At 67.4% G+C, this 14,399-nt stretch overlaps 1 protein-coding gene across 5 annotated transcripts in view; it reads left to right on the plus strand.

The window, feature by feature from the left end:
* AXL (AXL receptor tyrosine kinase) overlaps positions 1 to 14,103 on the plus strand; it is a 39,345-nt gene extending 25,242 nt beyond the window's left edge. For 3 of the 5 annotated variants that reach the window (XM_078850286.1, XM_078850288.1, XM_078850287.1), the window contains 4 exons: positions 5,566 to 5,718; positions 6,817 to 7,029; positions 11,943 to 12,090; positions 12,622 to 14,103. In XM_078850286.1, coding sequence (XP_078706412.1) covers positions 5,566 to 5,718; positions 6,817 to 7,029; positions 11,943 to 12,090; positions 12,622 to 13,415 — 1,308 coding nt within the window. In that variant the 3' untranslated portion in view covers positions 13,416 to 14,103. Of the gene's footprint in view, positions 1 to 482; positions 2,925 to 5,565; positions 5,719 to 6,816; positions 7,030 to 11,942; positions 12,091 to 12,621 lie in introns of those variants that run through there. The other 2 variants (XM_078850289.1, XM_073321885.2) reach the window with 2 other exon arrangements.
* Positions 14,104 to 14,399: the final 296 nt, after the last annotated feature.

Raw genomic sequence — 14,399 nt, forward strand, 5'->3', positions numbered from 1 at the left:
CCCGCCGAGGGATCGCTGTATCACCCCCCTCCCGCACCCCTCCCCAGAGATGGCTGTATCTCTGTGCCGGGCAAGGGGACCCCCGTATAGCCAGCCTCCCCCCCCCCCCATGCCCCACCCCAGAGATGGCTGTATCTCTGTGCCGGGCAAGGGGACCCCCGTATAGCCAGCCTCCCCCCCCCCCGTGCCCCACCCCAGAGATGGCTGTATCTCTGTGCCGGGCGAGGGGACCCCCGTATAGCCAGCCTCCCCCCCCCCCCGTGCCCCACCCCAGAGATGGCTGCATCTCTGTGCCAGGCGAGGGGACCCCCGTATAGCCAGCCTCCCCCCCCCGTGCCCCGCCCCAGAGGTGGCTGCGTCTCTGCACCGAGCAAGGGGACCCCCGTATAGCCAGCCCCCCCGTGCCCCGCCCCAGAGGGGCCACATCCCCATAGGCTGTGGGGCGAAGGCAGCCCCCTGTTCATCACTGCCCCTCTCCCCAGGTACCAGCTGATGAGCAGCTGCTGGGCCCTGCACCCCAAGGAGCGCCCCAGCTTCAAGGAGCTGCACGGGGAGCTGGAGAAGACCCTGCTGAGTCTCCCCCCCACCCAGGGCCCCGAGGAGATCCTCTACGTCAACATGGAGGACGGGGGCGCGGAGCAGGGCGCCGTGGGGGGGCTGGGCCCCCAGCAGCCGGCCAAGGAGCAGCTGCTTCCAAAGGGGGCCGTGGCGGCCCAGGTGCACCGGGCCGAGGGGGCAGGACGCTATGTGCTGTGCCCCGCCCCCCCCGAGAGCGGCCGGTGGCCGGGCGACCCCCCCGCCTCCCCCACGCCCTGCGCTGCCTCCGAGGAGGGGGCCTGAGGGGGGGCTGATCCCCAAGGGGCCCCGATCCCCGTCTCTCTGGCAGGGCTGGGCAGCCTATGGTGATGGGCAGGAGACCCTCCCTCTACCAGCTCCCCCCATCTCCTGTCTGACTCCCCCAACCCTGGACCCCCACCCCTCATCTCCTGTCTGACCCACCCCCCTGATCCTGGGCCTCTGCCCCCCATCTCCTGTCTGACCCCCGCACTGACCCTGGGCCCCCACCCCTCATCTCCTGTCTGACCCACCCCCCTGATCCTGGGCCTCTGCCCCCCATCTCCTGTCTGACCCCCGCACTGACCCTGGGCCCCCACCCCTCACCTCCTGTCTGACCCCCCAATCTTGGGCCCGCGCCCCCCCACCCAACTCCATTCCCCAACAGTTCCTCCCCCAACATCGCCTGTTCCCACCGCCCCTTCCACCCCCAGCAATGGAACCCGACCCCCAAACCATCTTCCCGAATCCCTCCCACCCCTCCCTACCTGCACCCAGCCCCCCCACTCCCCAACTCCAGTCCCCCAGCTCCTCCCCACCCACAGCGAGACCTTCCCTCCCAGCCCCCTTTGCCATGAGGTGGGGCTGGAGCGTGGCTGGTCTCCCTGCCGAGCCCAGGCCTGGCTGCCCCCCATGGGAGGGACGCCGATTGCCCCCCACCCCGCAGCCTGCTGGGACAGAGACACTTGGGGTGAGCAGGGGGCTGCCAGGCCTGGGCGGGGCAGGAAAAGGGACTGGCTGGGCCACTGCCCCCCCCCGGCCCAGCCCCCCCATTTCCCCTCCAGCTGTTTCACTGCCATAGGGTGGGGCAGGGCCCCTGCCCCTCGCCAGGCCGGGACAACCAGGAAGAGGGCGACGCCGGGACAGGACCAGGCCCTCGGGGCCGGACCGAGGTCGCCCCGCGCCGGGGAATGGAGCAGGGGGTGACCCCCGGCGCCGGCCGCACCAGTGGGAGCTCGCAGGAGCCACCGGGCACCCGGCCACCGACTCCCCCGGGCTGGTCCGACGGAGCCGGCGCCATGCGCAGAGCGTCACGGGAAGAGAGTCACGGCGCGGGGCCGGCTCCCAGCGCCCTGGGGCCGAGCCGCCCCCTGGATGCTGCTGGCCTCTGGAGCCCGGCTCCCCTCCGGGGGGGCCTCGCATGGGGCCCCTGTCAGGTCCTGCGTCGCTCCGGAGCTTCGGACCCAGCTGGCAGCTCTGCAGACGCGGCCCCCACCCCGGCCGGCGCCCAGGGTCGCAACGAACCCTGCCAGCGAGCTCAGCAAAGGGCTGCGGGGCCGGGGCGGGTTTGCCGTGGCCAAAGCCCTGGGCGAGGCCGGGCCACCCCCGTGCGGGGCCAGGGACACGGGGCCGATGCAGGAGAATTATCTCCCCCCGGCCCGGCTTCGAGACAAAGCCACTTTTGCACTATTGTCCGTGCTGGGCCGGGCGCGCTCCAGGCTGAGCCACTGCCGACCGGCTCCGGGTTCGAATCCCTCATGCCGTGGAGCCGCCCGGACTCGATGCAGCCGGCAGCTCCAGCTGGCCCAGGGCGGCCTGTGAGCTCCGTCCGGCTGGGGGGCCTCCAGGGGCTCACGTCGGTGCTGCTGTGGGTCCACGAGTGCCGTGGGGCTCCCCACGGAAAGGGGGCGCAGTGTGGACATGGCAGATACCGGGCCCCGGCTTGCGCCCACCATCAGCTGTCAGGCTGGCGTGAAACCCACCGAGGCCAAGAGCTTCCCGGGGCCGCGCCCGCCGTCAGCTCCCACGGGGCGCCCGGCTCCGGCTTGGGGGCTGCAGGGAATTCGGCCTTCGTTAGCCCCCCCGGATGCAAACGCCGCATGTGCCGGCCCATCCGGCCTGCGTGCCCCTGGCACCGTCGGCCCCAGCGCGGCCCCAAGCGCCCGGCAGCAAACCCGGCCCGGCCGGGGTCCGGGACGCGGCCCGTCTGCGGAGCGGAGCCGTTTCCGAAAATGTACATACTTTGTTTACACGCTGTATATGGACCGGCTGCTCCGGTGTGTAACGCACCCGCTGCCCTGTCGGGGCACGAGCCGGGCGAGAGCGTTCGGCCACAGCCCTGCTTATAAATAAACGCTTCCCCCAAGAGCCGGCCCAGTGAGCGGCTTTCATTTCCGCTTCAGAGCCTTCAGCAGGGGAGCGGGGGCTAGTGTTGAGAGCAGGGGGCTGGGAGCCAGGACGCCTGGGTTCTATCCCAGCGCGGGGGCGGGGGTCTGGCTCTGTCACTGACTTGCCACCCGGAGCCAGGCAGGTCCCGTCTCTCTGTGCCCCTGTATTGGGGCCGCCCCAGCCTTGCGCGCGGCAGGCGGGGGGATTAATGGGCCCGTCCGGCGCTGGGCAAGTGGCCGGAGGCTGCAGCCTGAGCCGACCCCGCAGAGCAAGGACTGGTCCCCCAGGGCAAACAGGGCCCAGGACAGGGGACTGGTGCCAGGGCAAACAGGGCCCAGGATGGGGGGCTGGTGCCAGGGCAAACAGGGCCCAGGACGGGGGGCTGGTCCCCCAGGGCGAACAGGGCCCAGGACAGGGGACTGGTGCCAGGGCGAACAGGGCCCAGGACAGGGGACTGGTGCCAGGGCGAACGGGGCCCAGGACGCGGGACTGGTGCCAGGGCAAACGGGGCCCAGGACAGGGGACTGGTGCCAGGGCAAACAGGGCCCAGGACGGGGGACTGGTGCCAGGGCAAACAGGGCCCAGGATGGGGGGCTGGTGCCAGGGCAAACAGGGCCCAGGACGGGGGGCTGGTCCCCCAGGGCGAACAGGGCCCAGGACAGGGGACTGGTGCCAGGGCGAACGGGGCCCAGGACGCGGGACTGGTCCCCCAGGGCGAACGGGGCCCAGGACAGGGGCTGGTCCCCAGGGTGAATGGGCCCAAGACAGGGGGGCTGGTCCCCCAGGGCGAACGGGGGGGGGCGGCGAGGTGGGGGAGCTAGAGCAGGCTCCAGTGTGTCCGTCCGTCCGTCTGTCTGTCTGTGCGGGGGGTGGGGGGGGAGCCTTGCTGTGAGTATCCTCTTAGCAAAGCATGCTGGGAGTGGGAGGAGCTTCTGGGGCTATAAAACACAGGCCCCTCCGCCCCCTGCCTAGATTCAGTGTGAGGGGAGCAGTTGGGGGCTCTGTGGGGTCTGGTGCCAGCAGCCCCACCCTGCCATGGGCCCTGCGCTGCCCCAGCCCCCCAGGGGCGTTCCTCCCCCCAGCCCTGCTGGTGCCCCTCACTCCCAACCGCAGCCCCCCAGGGGCGTTCCTCCCCCCAGCCCTGCCGGTGCCCCTCGCTCCTGACCCGCAGCCCCGCAGGGGCGTTCCTCCCCCCAGCCCTGCCGGTGCCCCTCGCTCCCAACCGCAGCCCCCTAGGGGCGTTCCTCCCCCCGGCCCTGCCGGTGCCCCTTGCTCCCGACCCGCAGCCCCCTGCTAAGCCTGTGCCTCCGAGCGCCAGATCTCTCGGAGCCGGGGGCTCGTGGCCTGGCTTGCCCCAGGGAGCTGAGCCCCCGGCTCTGGAGCCCTGATCTGACGGGGGCTGGTTTCCATTTGCCACGGAGCAGGGCCCAGCCGAGAACAAAGGCTCCCCAGTGCCACGCTCAGCGTTCCCCTTATCGGGGGGATTAAGCCATTTTGCAACTGGGAGGGTGGGGGCCCATCAGAGAAGGACAAACACGCCCCCCTTGCTCCGGGGGCTGTTCCGCAAACTGATACAGGGGGGGGGAGGGTGGCAGGAATGTGCCAAGTTCCTGCTGGGTGTCCGGCACCAGGCCCCTAATCAGGGCCCAGTTACGCAACGGGATTTACAGCAATTCCCCCCATCGCCCTCCGCATCATCAGCACTGGGTTAGGTGCCCCTCACTCCCGACCCGCAGCCCCTGCTAGCCCAGCCCTGGGCTCCGCCCCCCCCACCAGATCTGCTCCCCCCCACCAGATCTGCCGGTGCCCCTCACTCCCGACCCGCAGCCCCTGCTAGCCCAGCATGGGGCTCCCCACCCCCCCAGCTCCACTGGTGCCCCCCAATCCTGACCCACAGGTCCTGCTCGCCCGCTCCAGCCTTGGCTCCTTAGCACCCCCTGCAGCCCCCCCCCGGGTTCCCATCAGGTCACACCCAGGCCTCAGGCCTCTCTTGCTTGGGCACGAGACCCCCCCGTTAATCCCCCTGCCCCGCTATCTCGCTGGCACAGGCAGCCTGTCAATCACCGAGCTGAATGAGCAAACCTGAAACCAGCCAATTTAGGGATCAGTGTCACGTCACCTGGCTAGTGAGCAGCTATTATCGGACCGTCCCTCCGTCATGCGCCGGCCCGCGGCATCTTCCGCTGCCTATATAAAGGGCCTGGGGGCGCCGGGGGCTGACACAGCCTGGCCATGGCCACCATCGCGCTCGCCCTGTTCCTGGCGGGCTGCCCGCTCCTGCGCTGGACGGCTGCCTCCGTGAGTACCTCGGCCCACGTGCCACTTCGCCAGGGTGGCCTGGAGGGGAACAGCCGCAGGGTTGAAATCCCCTGCCCGCCCTGGACACGGGTGAAATCCTGCCGGGACAGCTGGCGATCCCATCCCTGTCTGTGCTGCGTGGCCATGAAACGTCCCCTGGGTTTCCCCTCCGCCTGCCCCGATCCCCTCTGCCCTGGCCACTGCGCCCTCTGACGCGCTCCTCCCCAGAGGTGGCTGCATTCCTGGGGCGCTTTGCGAGGGACGTGAGATGTGATGCTCCCGTAACGGGTCCCACCTGCTCCCCCCCCCTCGCCCCCCTTCCAGGCCGGCCAGAATCTGAGCAGCGTGATGGACGCCGGCGGCCACTGCGTCTGCACCGTCATCCTGCCCGACGACACCTTCCCCCTGCAGCGGATCGAGCTGCTGGAGACGTCGGCCCGCAACTTGACCTTCCGCGTGCAGTGGGAGATGAAGAAGGTGAGGCCGGGGAGGGGACGGGGCGGGATGAGGGGTGCTGGGGGGATCAGGGGTCTGTGAATTCCTTCCCCACCCTGGGCGAGGGCAGCGCCGGCCCTGGGGCTGGTTCCCACCGTCCCCGGTCAGGGCAGGCTACGCAAGGGGGGTTGGCAGGCTGGGGCCCCACGGAGCCGCCCTGGAGCCCGGGAGCAGCCGATCAGCCTCTGGGAGCTGCTGGGCACTCAGCCCTGGGCTGGGCTCCCCTGGGCTGGGCTGGAGCCCGCAGGCTGCGTGTGGCGTGGCTGCCCTCTGCTGGCCTGGCTCTCGGCACCGACGTGGGGGGACGCACCCGGCCCTGGCCACCCGGCGGGCCAGTTTTAGCCCACTCTTTGCCACTAGCGAATCACTCGCAAAACGAGGCCAATGTTCCTTGAGCGACCCCTGTCCCCGCTCTCCCTGCTCCCCGGGGCCCTCAGCTCCCAGCACCAAGGCCCGAGCCCAAGGGAACCACGAGCTCCCGGGACTCGCCGGGGCCTGGACTCAGCCGCCGTGGGCATGACTCAGTCCCTGCCCTGGTCAGTCTCAGGCCTCCACCCCCCCACAGCTCCAGGAGCCCTGTTGGGAGGAGGCAGCTGGACGGTTTTCGTCAGTGTGGCTAATGAAACTGACCCAGGCGTGGGAACGGACCCTTTCCCCCGAACTCCCTCCCCGGGGAATCTCGCCTCTGACTCTGTCCCAGCTCGAGAGGAATTTGGGGTTTGTTTCTTTGTTCCCCAAACTGTGAAATTTTCAGGAAAAGGGATTTCTGCTGCCCAGCTGCTGGGTGTGACTGAGATGGGTGGGGAGCTCCCCCCACATCCAGCCTCAGGGGAGCAGGGTCTGCACATATGGGGCTGGCTTCTGGGCTGAGTAACACGGGTGTGAATCCAGAGTCACCCCCAACTGCAGTGGGGTCAGGGCCAGGTTCTGATCTCAGCTGCTCCAGTGTTAATCCGGAGTCACCCCTGACTGCAATGGGGTCGGGGCTGGTTCTGACCGAGGGGAGCAACACGGGTTTACACCAGATGAGGTCTGACATCCTCTCCCCACTTCGGGGTCTTTGCTTCCTCCCCCCGGCAGCTCCAGGAATACGGGCAGCGCCTGGCGTGGTACGAGGCCAAGCTGCAGAACGCCAGCCGCCGGCTGCAGCTGCTGGAGGTGGGCGACCTGACCCCCGCCGAGCTGGCCTTCCAGGAGCTGCGGAAGGAGATCGGCGAGATGGAGTCCTTCGTGGGCCACCTCCGCTCCTCCCTCAACGGGAGCGACTCCACGGTGGAGGTGGTGCACCGGGAGGTGAGCGTCACGCGGTGCCGGGGTCTGACCCCCGGGGCCTGGTGGGAAGGGCCAGGGCCGCCCGGCGGGGCAGGGCTCAGATCCCGTGTGGATCAGACACAGACTGTGGGGAGTGTTCGGGGCGACCCCCAATTCCCACCTGCGCTCAGACCCCCGGCTGGCCATGGGGCGGGGTTCTCTGCAGCATGGAGTGGCCAGAAGAACCAGCCAATTGCAAGCTGGGAAGGCCGCGTGTCACTCTCACGCCTCTTCTGCGTCCAATTGCTTCCCTTCCCGACACAGGCCACGCCCACAGGGGATAATCCATCTAAGCCCCACCCCCAGAAGAGGGTCCTGGGCCGTCCCACTCCGGAGCAGCCCCTGGCAGGGTGGGGCTGACACTATGAAGTGCCCTCGACACCGACTCCCACCCTCCTTGGGGCTGGCACGGGGCCCACTGCCAGGCCAGCCTTCCCTGGGCTTCAGCTGGGTTTGGGTCCAGCCCGCAGGAGGGAGGACTCAGCCCCTGCCTGTCCCTCCATGTATAGGGCCCCCACCTGCCCCCACAGAGCCATGAGGTCCCCTGCACACACATGGGTCAACACCTGCTCCCAGCGACGGGCGCAGGCTCTCTGCAGACCCAGGCAGCGTCGCTGCGTCACACGCTCGGGGCAGCCCCCCCCCAGCGACGGGCGCAGGCTCTCGGCAGACCCAGGCAGCATCGCTGTGTCACTCACGCTCGGGGCAGCCCCCACCCCAGCGACGGGCGCAGGCTCTCGGCAGACCTAGGCAGGGTTCCTGCGTCACTCACGCTCGGGGCAGCTCCCCCAGCGACGGGCGCAGGCTCTCGGCAGACCCAGGCAGCGTCGCTGCGTCACTCACGCTCGGGGCAGCCCCCACCCCAGCGACGGGCGCAGGCTCTCGGCAGACCCAGGCAGCGTCGCTGCGTCACTCACGCTCGGGGCAGCCCCCACCCCAGCGACGGGCGCAGGCTCTCGGCAGACCCAGGCAGCGTCGCTGCGTCACTCACGCTCGGGGCAGCCCCCACCCCAGCGACGGGCGCAGGCTCTCGGCAGACCCAGGCAGCGTCGCTGCGTCACTCACGCTCGGGGCAGCCCCCCCCCAGCGACGGGCGCAGGCTCTCGGCAGACCCAGGCAGCGTCGCTGCGTCACTCACGCTCGGGGCAGCCCCCACCCCAGCGACGGGCGCAGGCTCTCGGCAGACCCAGGCAGGGTTCCTGCGTCACTCACGCTCGGGGCAGCCCCCCCCCAGCGACGGGCGCAGGCTCTCGGCAGACCCAGCGTCACTCACACTCGGGGCAGCCGCCCCCCCAGCGACGGGCGCAGGCTCTCGGCAGACCCAGGCAGGGTTCCTGCGTCACTCACGCTTGGGGCAGCCCCCCCGAGCGACGGGCGCAGGCTCTCGGCAGACCCAGGCAGGGTTCCTGCGTCACTCATGCTCGGGGCAGCTCCCCCAGCGACGGGCGCAGGCTCTCGGCAGACCCAGGCAGCGTCGCTGCGTCACTCACGCTCGGGGCAGCCCCCACCCCAGCGACGGGCGCAGGCTCTCGGCAGACCCAGGCAGGGTTCCTGCGTCACTCACGCTCGGGGCAGCCCCCCCCCAGCGACGGGCGCAGGCTCTCGGCAGACCCAGCGTCACTCACACTCGGGGCAGCCGCCCCCCCAGCGACGGGCGCAGGCTCTCGGCAGACCCAGGCAGGGTTCCTGCGTCACTCACGCTTGGGGCAGCCCCCCCGAGCGACGGGCGCAGGCTCTCGGCAGACCCAGGCAGGGTTCCTGCGTCACTCATGCTCGGGGCAGCTCCCCCAGCGACGGGCGCAGGCTCTCGGCAGACCCAGGCAGCGTCGCTGCGTCACTCACGCTCGGGGCAGCCCCCACCCCAGCGACGGGCGCAGGCTCTCGGCAGACCCAGGCAGCGTCGCTGCGTCACTCACGCTCGGGGCAGCCCCCACCCCAGCGACGGGCGCAGGCTCTCGGCAGACCCAGGCAGGGTTCCTGCGTCACTCATGCTCGGGGCAGCTCCCCCAGCGACGGGCGCAGGCTCTCGGCAGACCCAGGCAGCGTCGCTGCGTCACTCATGCTCGGGGCAGCCCCCCCCCAGCGATGGGCGCAGGCTCTCGGCAGACCCAGGCAGCGTTCCTACTTTGGTTCTGCTCAAGTCACATTTTCAAGCTTTTCCTCGCAAGCGCAAGGGCTAGAAATGTGATTTCCTCCCCCTCCACCCCCACATTCTCGTCAGGCAAAGATACAATACAGGGTTAACCTCCGGCATGCCTGATTCATTCCTCACCCGGGCTCAGCTCCAGGCCCAGAGAGCCTGGCTGACGATTTGGGCTTGCCAGCTGGGGAGCCCCCCTCCACGGAGGACGCCAGACAGGGCAAGCCCGTTTCCAAACACCTGTCCGCTTTGTGGCGAGTCTCTCGTGTTCGTGTGTGGTGGGGGACCTTTGCCGGGACCAGGACGGGCCGTAGTTCGCTCCGCGGCACTTGGAAGGAGAAGTCCCGTTTCTCCGGCGATGGGCCACACAGGGTCTTGCTGCTAACGATAACGAGAAACGCATTTGTGGTGCCGTTTGCCGGAGCCTTGCGTCCGAAGGCAGGGGACCCTTGGGAGCCGGCAGGATTCTCGTAAACAATTCCCCCCCTTTCGACAGCCTCCCCGGCTCCGGTTCTTGGCCACAGACTTCTCCGTGGCCCCACGGGGCCTGCGCTGCTTTGACCCAGCTCTGCCCCCTGCCCGCAGACGTCTCTCGTACCCGCAGCCCAGCCAGACGCCGGTGAATCCCGCGCCCTGCAGCCCCCTCGCCAGGAGGCTTCGGGGCCCTGGGCACCTTGACTTCTGCCCCATATCTTGGTCTTTCAGCTGTTTGTGACTTTCTGCCGCCCGACCAACTACATCCTGCCCTTCGTCAACGTCCGGGGCAAGTCCCTCATCGACCGACGCTGGAACTGCCCCCTCATCTACCTCCTGCGCCGGACCCAGAGGGCCCGGATGTGCGAGCTCCTGGACGCCCCGCAGTGGCGAGGCGAGCCCAAGGAGGACTACGTCGTCCTGGCTCCCCGGCGCTGGGACAGGAGGTCTCACAGGAGGTCCTTCGCCTGCTGGAAGCTGCAGTGAGCCGCCGGCCGGGGCGGAAGGGTGAGGATGGGGCAGGGGGACTGGGATCCTCGCTCACCCAGAGGCTGCCCACTGCCCACCTGGAGGCCACTGGTCACCCGCACAAGGGCTCGGACGTGCCCGGAACACTTCATCGTCACCTGCTCGCCCAGCCTGGCTCTGTGACACCCGCTCCGGAAGTCAATGAAGGGTTAATCAGTGCCAGTGATTGACAGTTGCCTCTCCCTTTGCCCCACCCCCGGTGGGCATGGCCTATCTTTTGGCCACGCCCCAAGGCTTGGCCGGCTCTGGTGACTCCCAGGCACCCTTGCACGCCCAGCGTGACTGCAGCAATCGTGCACACAAGCTGGGCGCAGGGCGGGGAAACATGCCCCTGAAATCCTAAACTCACCCAGGAGTCCTACGCGCTGGACGATCCGGCCCCAAGTTCTTGCCTCTCGCGGGCTACAACCAGCCGGGGCCTGGCCTCCTTCCGCCAAGGATAAACGAGGCCCCAAGCCGTCCTTCCCAGTGAAACGGCCCCTGCTCCCTTGTATTTCCCCGCATGCTCTGCCCCACCTCACCCCCCTGCCCTGCCTGCATGTCCCCTGGCGCCGTCCCAGTGTCCCGTTATTCGCTGCTAAAAAGCCGAACTGCAATAAAAACTTTTCTGCTTAACCCTCCCCCGTGGTCCCGCTGGTCGAGTTCATTTCCGAGGCTCGGGCGGGAAATATTTCAGCTGCCAGGGCAGCGACACCAAAACCCGTGCGGAATCCCGGCAAAGCCAGGTACGAAAACCGGGGACTCCCCGGAGCCCGCCACACCGGCCAGCGTGGGCTGAGCACCCGGGCAGATTTCCCGGGACAGCGACCTCCGAAAAGGGACGGTCCTGGGAACCCCTGGCCGGATGGGAACGCCGGCCACCACAGCGCCAGGGACGGCACCAGGGAACTGAGCTGTGCAAATAACGGATATTTGGGTTCGCTGAAGAACACTTGTTTTGCGTCGAACCGAAAATGAACGGTTTTGTGCTGCTTGGTGCATCGAAAAGTGTGTGTGGGGGGGGGATTTATCTGGGGCCCAACGAAACATTTTGTTTGAAAACCTTTCGTTTTGCTTTGGAGCCTTTTTAAACCTCTGCTATGGGGCGTGGGGTACTTGAGATCGAAGGATGTTTCTAAACAAAGAGCCCCATTGAGACCCCCAAACTAGCACGAGTCCGGTTTGCTCGGAATTGTTTCAAGGTTGTGGGGGGGAGGGTTTCCTGACCGAAACAATTTGGTGAAACTGATGCAAACTCATGAAACATTTTGGTGTTTTGCCAAATCTGCATTTTTTCCCTAGAAAAATTTCCTTCCCCCTCCCCCCCAGCTCAAGTGGGGATTTGGGCCATGGGCTGAGGCTTCCCCCAGCTGGCGGCTTGGCCCAGTGATGCCTTGCCATCTATTCTCCAGGCTGGGTTTCTTGGTTCCCTCTGCTTCAGAGGTGGGGGAGGAGACCAAGGCGCCTGCGAGCAAATATCTAGAGCGTGACCTGAAGTTATTGGCTAATGGACGGTGCTCGGGACACGATATTTTTGGTGACGTTTGGCTGTGTGGAAAACATGCCCCGAGCTCGGCCACTGCCAGAGGACGTTGCTCTTGAGCGGGGGTGTCCGCCGGAGCTGGATGATAAGGGTGCAGACTCCTTACTTCAGCAGCCGGCAGGGCTGGAGTTTGGGCACTCGGGGGATCCAGCGAGGGGGTGCAGGGAGTCCCCCGGAAAGGGGCGCCCAGGCCCCGTGGGGAAGGCCTGACGCTTGCCCTGTTCCTTGCAGCTCCAGAACATGTCGGTCACCGTGAGCGCCCTGGAATCCTACGACAAGAACCAGGTGGTGGCCATGAGGCGGGAGCTGACCACGCTCAGGCAGCGCCTGGAGGACTGTCAGAAGGGCAAGCCGCTGGAGGGACGGCAGCCGCCGATCGGTGAGTCCCTCCCGGGGGCTCTCGCTGGGCTGGCGTTGGAGCGGGTTCCGGGGCCCTCGAGGGGAAGCATTGCCCTGTGGTTAGGGCTCTAAAGGGAGACTTCGCTCCGGTCCCGGCGCTGCCCCAGAGCCCCCCTGTGTGACCTACAAGTCACCGTGTCGCTCCCTGCCTCAGATTCCCGTCTGGGAAGTGGGGCTTGCAGCCCTGGCCAGCCCGCCGGGGAGGGTGGGAGGGTAGGTCCAGGGAAGGCTGGGAGGGGCTCAGACGCTGTGGGGCTGGGGGCCAGACGGAAACAGGCGGCCGAAGACGAAGGGAGGCAGGGGAAAAAGTCAGTGAATCCAGGGCTTTCTGACATGGCTCGGGGCAGCGGGGGAGGCTGGTTTCCTCAGAATCTTTTCACCCACTGGTTGGCCTGAATCCCACTCCTGTCAGAGCTGGGGAGAGAACCCAGGAGTCCTGGTTCCCAGCCCCCCTCTGCTCTAACCACTGGACCCCCCCACATCTAACCCTTGTGACTCCCCATCCCCCCAGGCGCGTGCAACCACCAGGGGATCTGGCGCCTCAGCAAGCCCTCGGTGGTGCAGCTCAACTGGCGGGGCGTGAGCTACAAGGCCGGGGCCTGGGGCAAGGAGTCGTCCCTGCACACCTGGCGGAAGAAGCGCTACTGGGTGGCCCCCCTGAACCTGGACGGCCGGCGGCTGGACTCGGTGCGTCTCTACCGCTCCTACCAGGACCTGCTGCTGTCCCGGAACCCCACGGACCAGCTGATCCCGGGCTTCGGGCAGGGGGCCGGGCTGGTGCTGTACAACGGCTCCTTCTACTTCAACTGCTACAACGCGCGGGACCTCTGCCGCCTGAACCTGGAGAGCGGGGCCGTGGACCGCAGGGCGGTGCCCGACGCCACCTTCAACAACCGCTTCTCCTACGCGGGCACCAGCTGGCAGGGCCTCGACCTGGCCGCGGACGAGAGCGGGCTCTGGGTGCTGCACACCACCGAACGCAGCGAAGGCGACATCGTCATCGGCCGCCTCGGCCCCGGCTCGCTGGCCCTGGAGAAGACCTGGCAGACCTCCCAGTACAAGCCGGCGGCCACCAACACCTTCATGGTGTGCGGGGTGATGTACGCCACCCGGGCAGTCAGCACCCGGCGCGAGGAGATCTTCTACGCCTACGACACCCGCACGGGCCGGGAGAGACGCCTCAGCCTGCCGCTGGAGAAGGTGACGGATGTCGTGCAGTCGCTGAGCTACAACCCCGGCGACCACAAGCTCTACATGTACAGCGATGGCTACCTGCTTAGGTACAACGTCCTCTTCCGGCCCTAGCGCCCGGCCGTAGGGCCAGCGCCCAGCGCAGGGGGGCCTTCCGCCCTCTCCATTCCCGCCGTCCCCCCTCCGTCCCCTCTCCACCTCCTTCCCCCCGTTCCGTTCGCCCGCAAGCTCCCCTCCACCCCTTCCCTTTCCCCTCTTCCCCCCCTTCCCTGCCCCTTGCTCCCTGGGTCCTTTCGCTCCTTCCTGCCCTCTTCCCCAGCCGCTGCCCTGCTTCCTCCTCTCCCACCTCCCGCTGCGTCACTAAACAAAACCAACGTGATTTTTGCCTCTTTAACCTCCTGGCTGTACCTAAGTTTGCTCAAGGGCCGAGAGGGAGATTCCCCCTCCCAGCTCCTGGGCTTTGCCTCCTTCCCCGATTGGGTTTCTGCCACCCCATGCAATGCAAGCGCAGGTGGAGTTGCGATCTCGGCTCCCGATTCCCCTTTACCCTAAATCCCCTGCCCGCGGCTGGATTGGGGTAAAGGGACCAGAACGGACAATCAGAGCTTTGAGGTTTCCGGGTCATTTGTTCTCTTGGCTTTACATTCATCCCATTGCCTCACTGGCGTTACAGCCAGGACCAGGTCGGCTCCAGGATTTGGGGGTTAGTGATTCTACTTCTCTTGAGTTTTCTGAGGCCCCATGGGAGCCTGATTTTGCCTAGAACTTCCCAGTAGTGAATAAACGTGATCATCTGACTGCAGCCCCCGTGTCTGTCGCCGCGTTTGTTGGTGTCACTCAGACCAGTAACTGATCGACCCGCCCGGGGCCGGGGCAGGGGTAGAAACGGGGGGATGGTCCCTGCCCCTCGCCTGCCCAGCGTTCATAGAATCATAGAATATCAGGGTTGGAAGGGACCCCAGAAGGTCATCTAGTCCAACCCCCTGCTCGAAGCAGGACCAATTCCCAGTTAAATCATCCCAGCCAGGGCTTTGTCAAGCCTGACCTTAAAAACCTCTAAGGAAGGAGATTCTACCACCTCCCTAGGTAACACATTCC

This window comes from Lepidochelys kempii, chromosome 23 (genome assembly GCF_965140285.1).
Source record: "Lepidochelys kempii isolate rLepKem1 chromosome 23, rLepKem1.hap1, whole genome shotgun sequence".
NCBI lineage: Eukaryota > Metazoa > Chordata > Testudines > Cheloniidae > Lepidochelys > Lepidochelys kempii.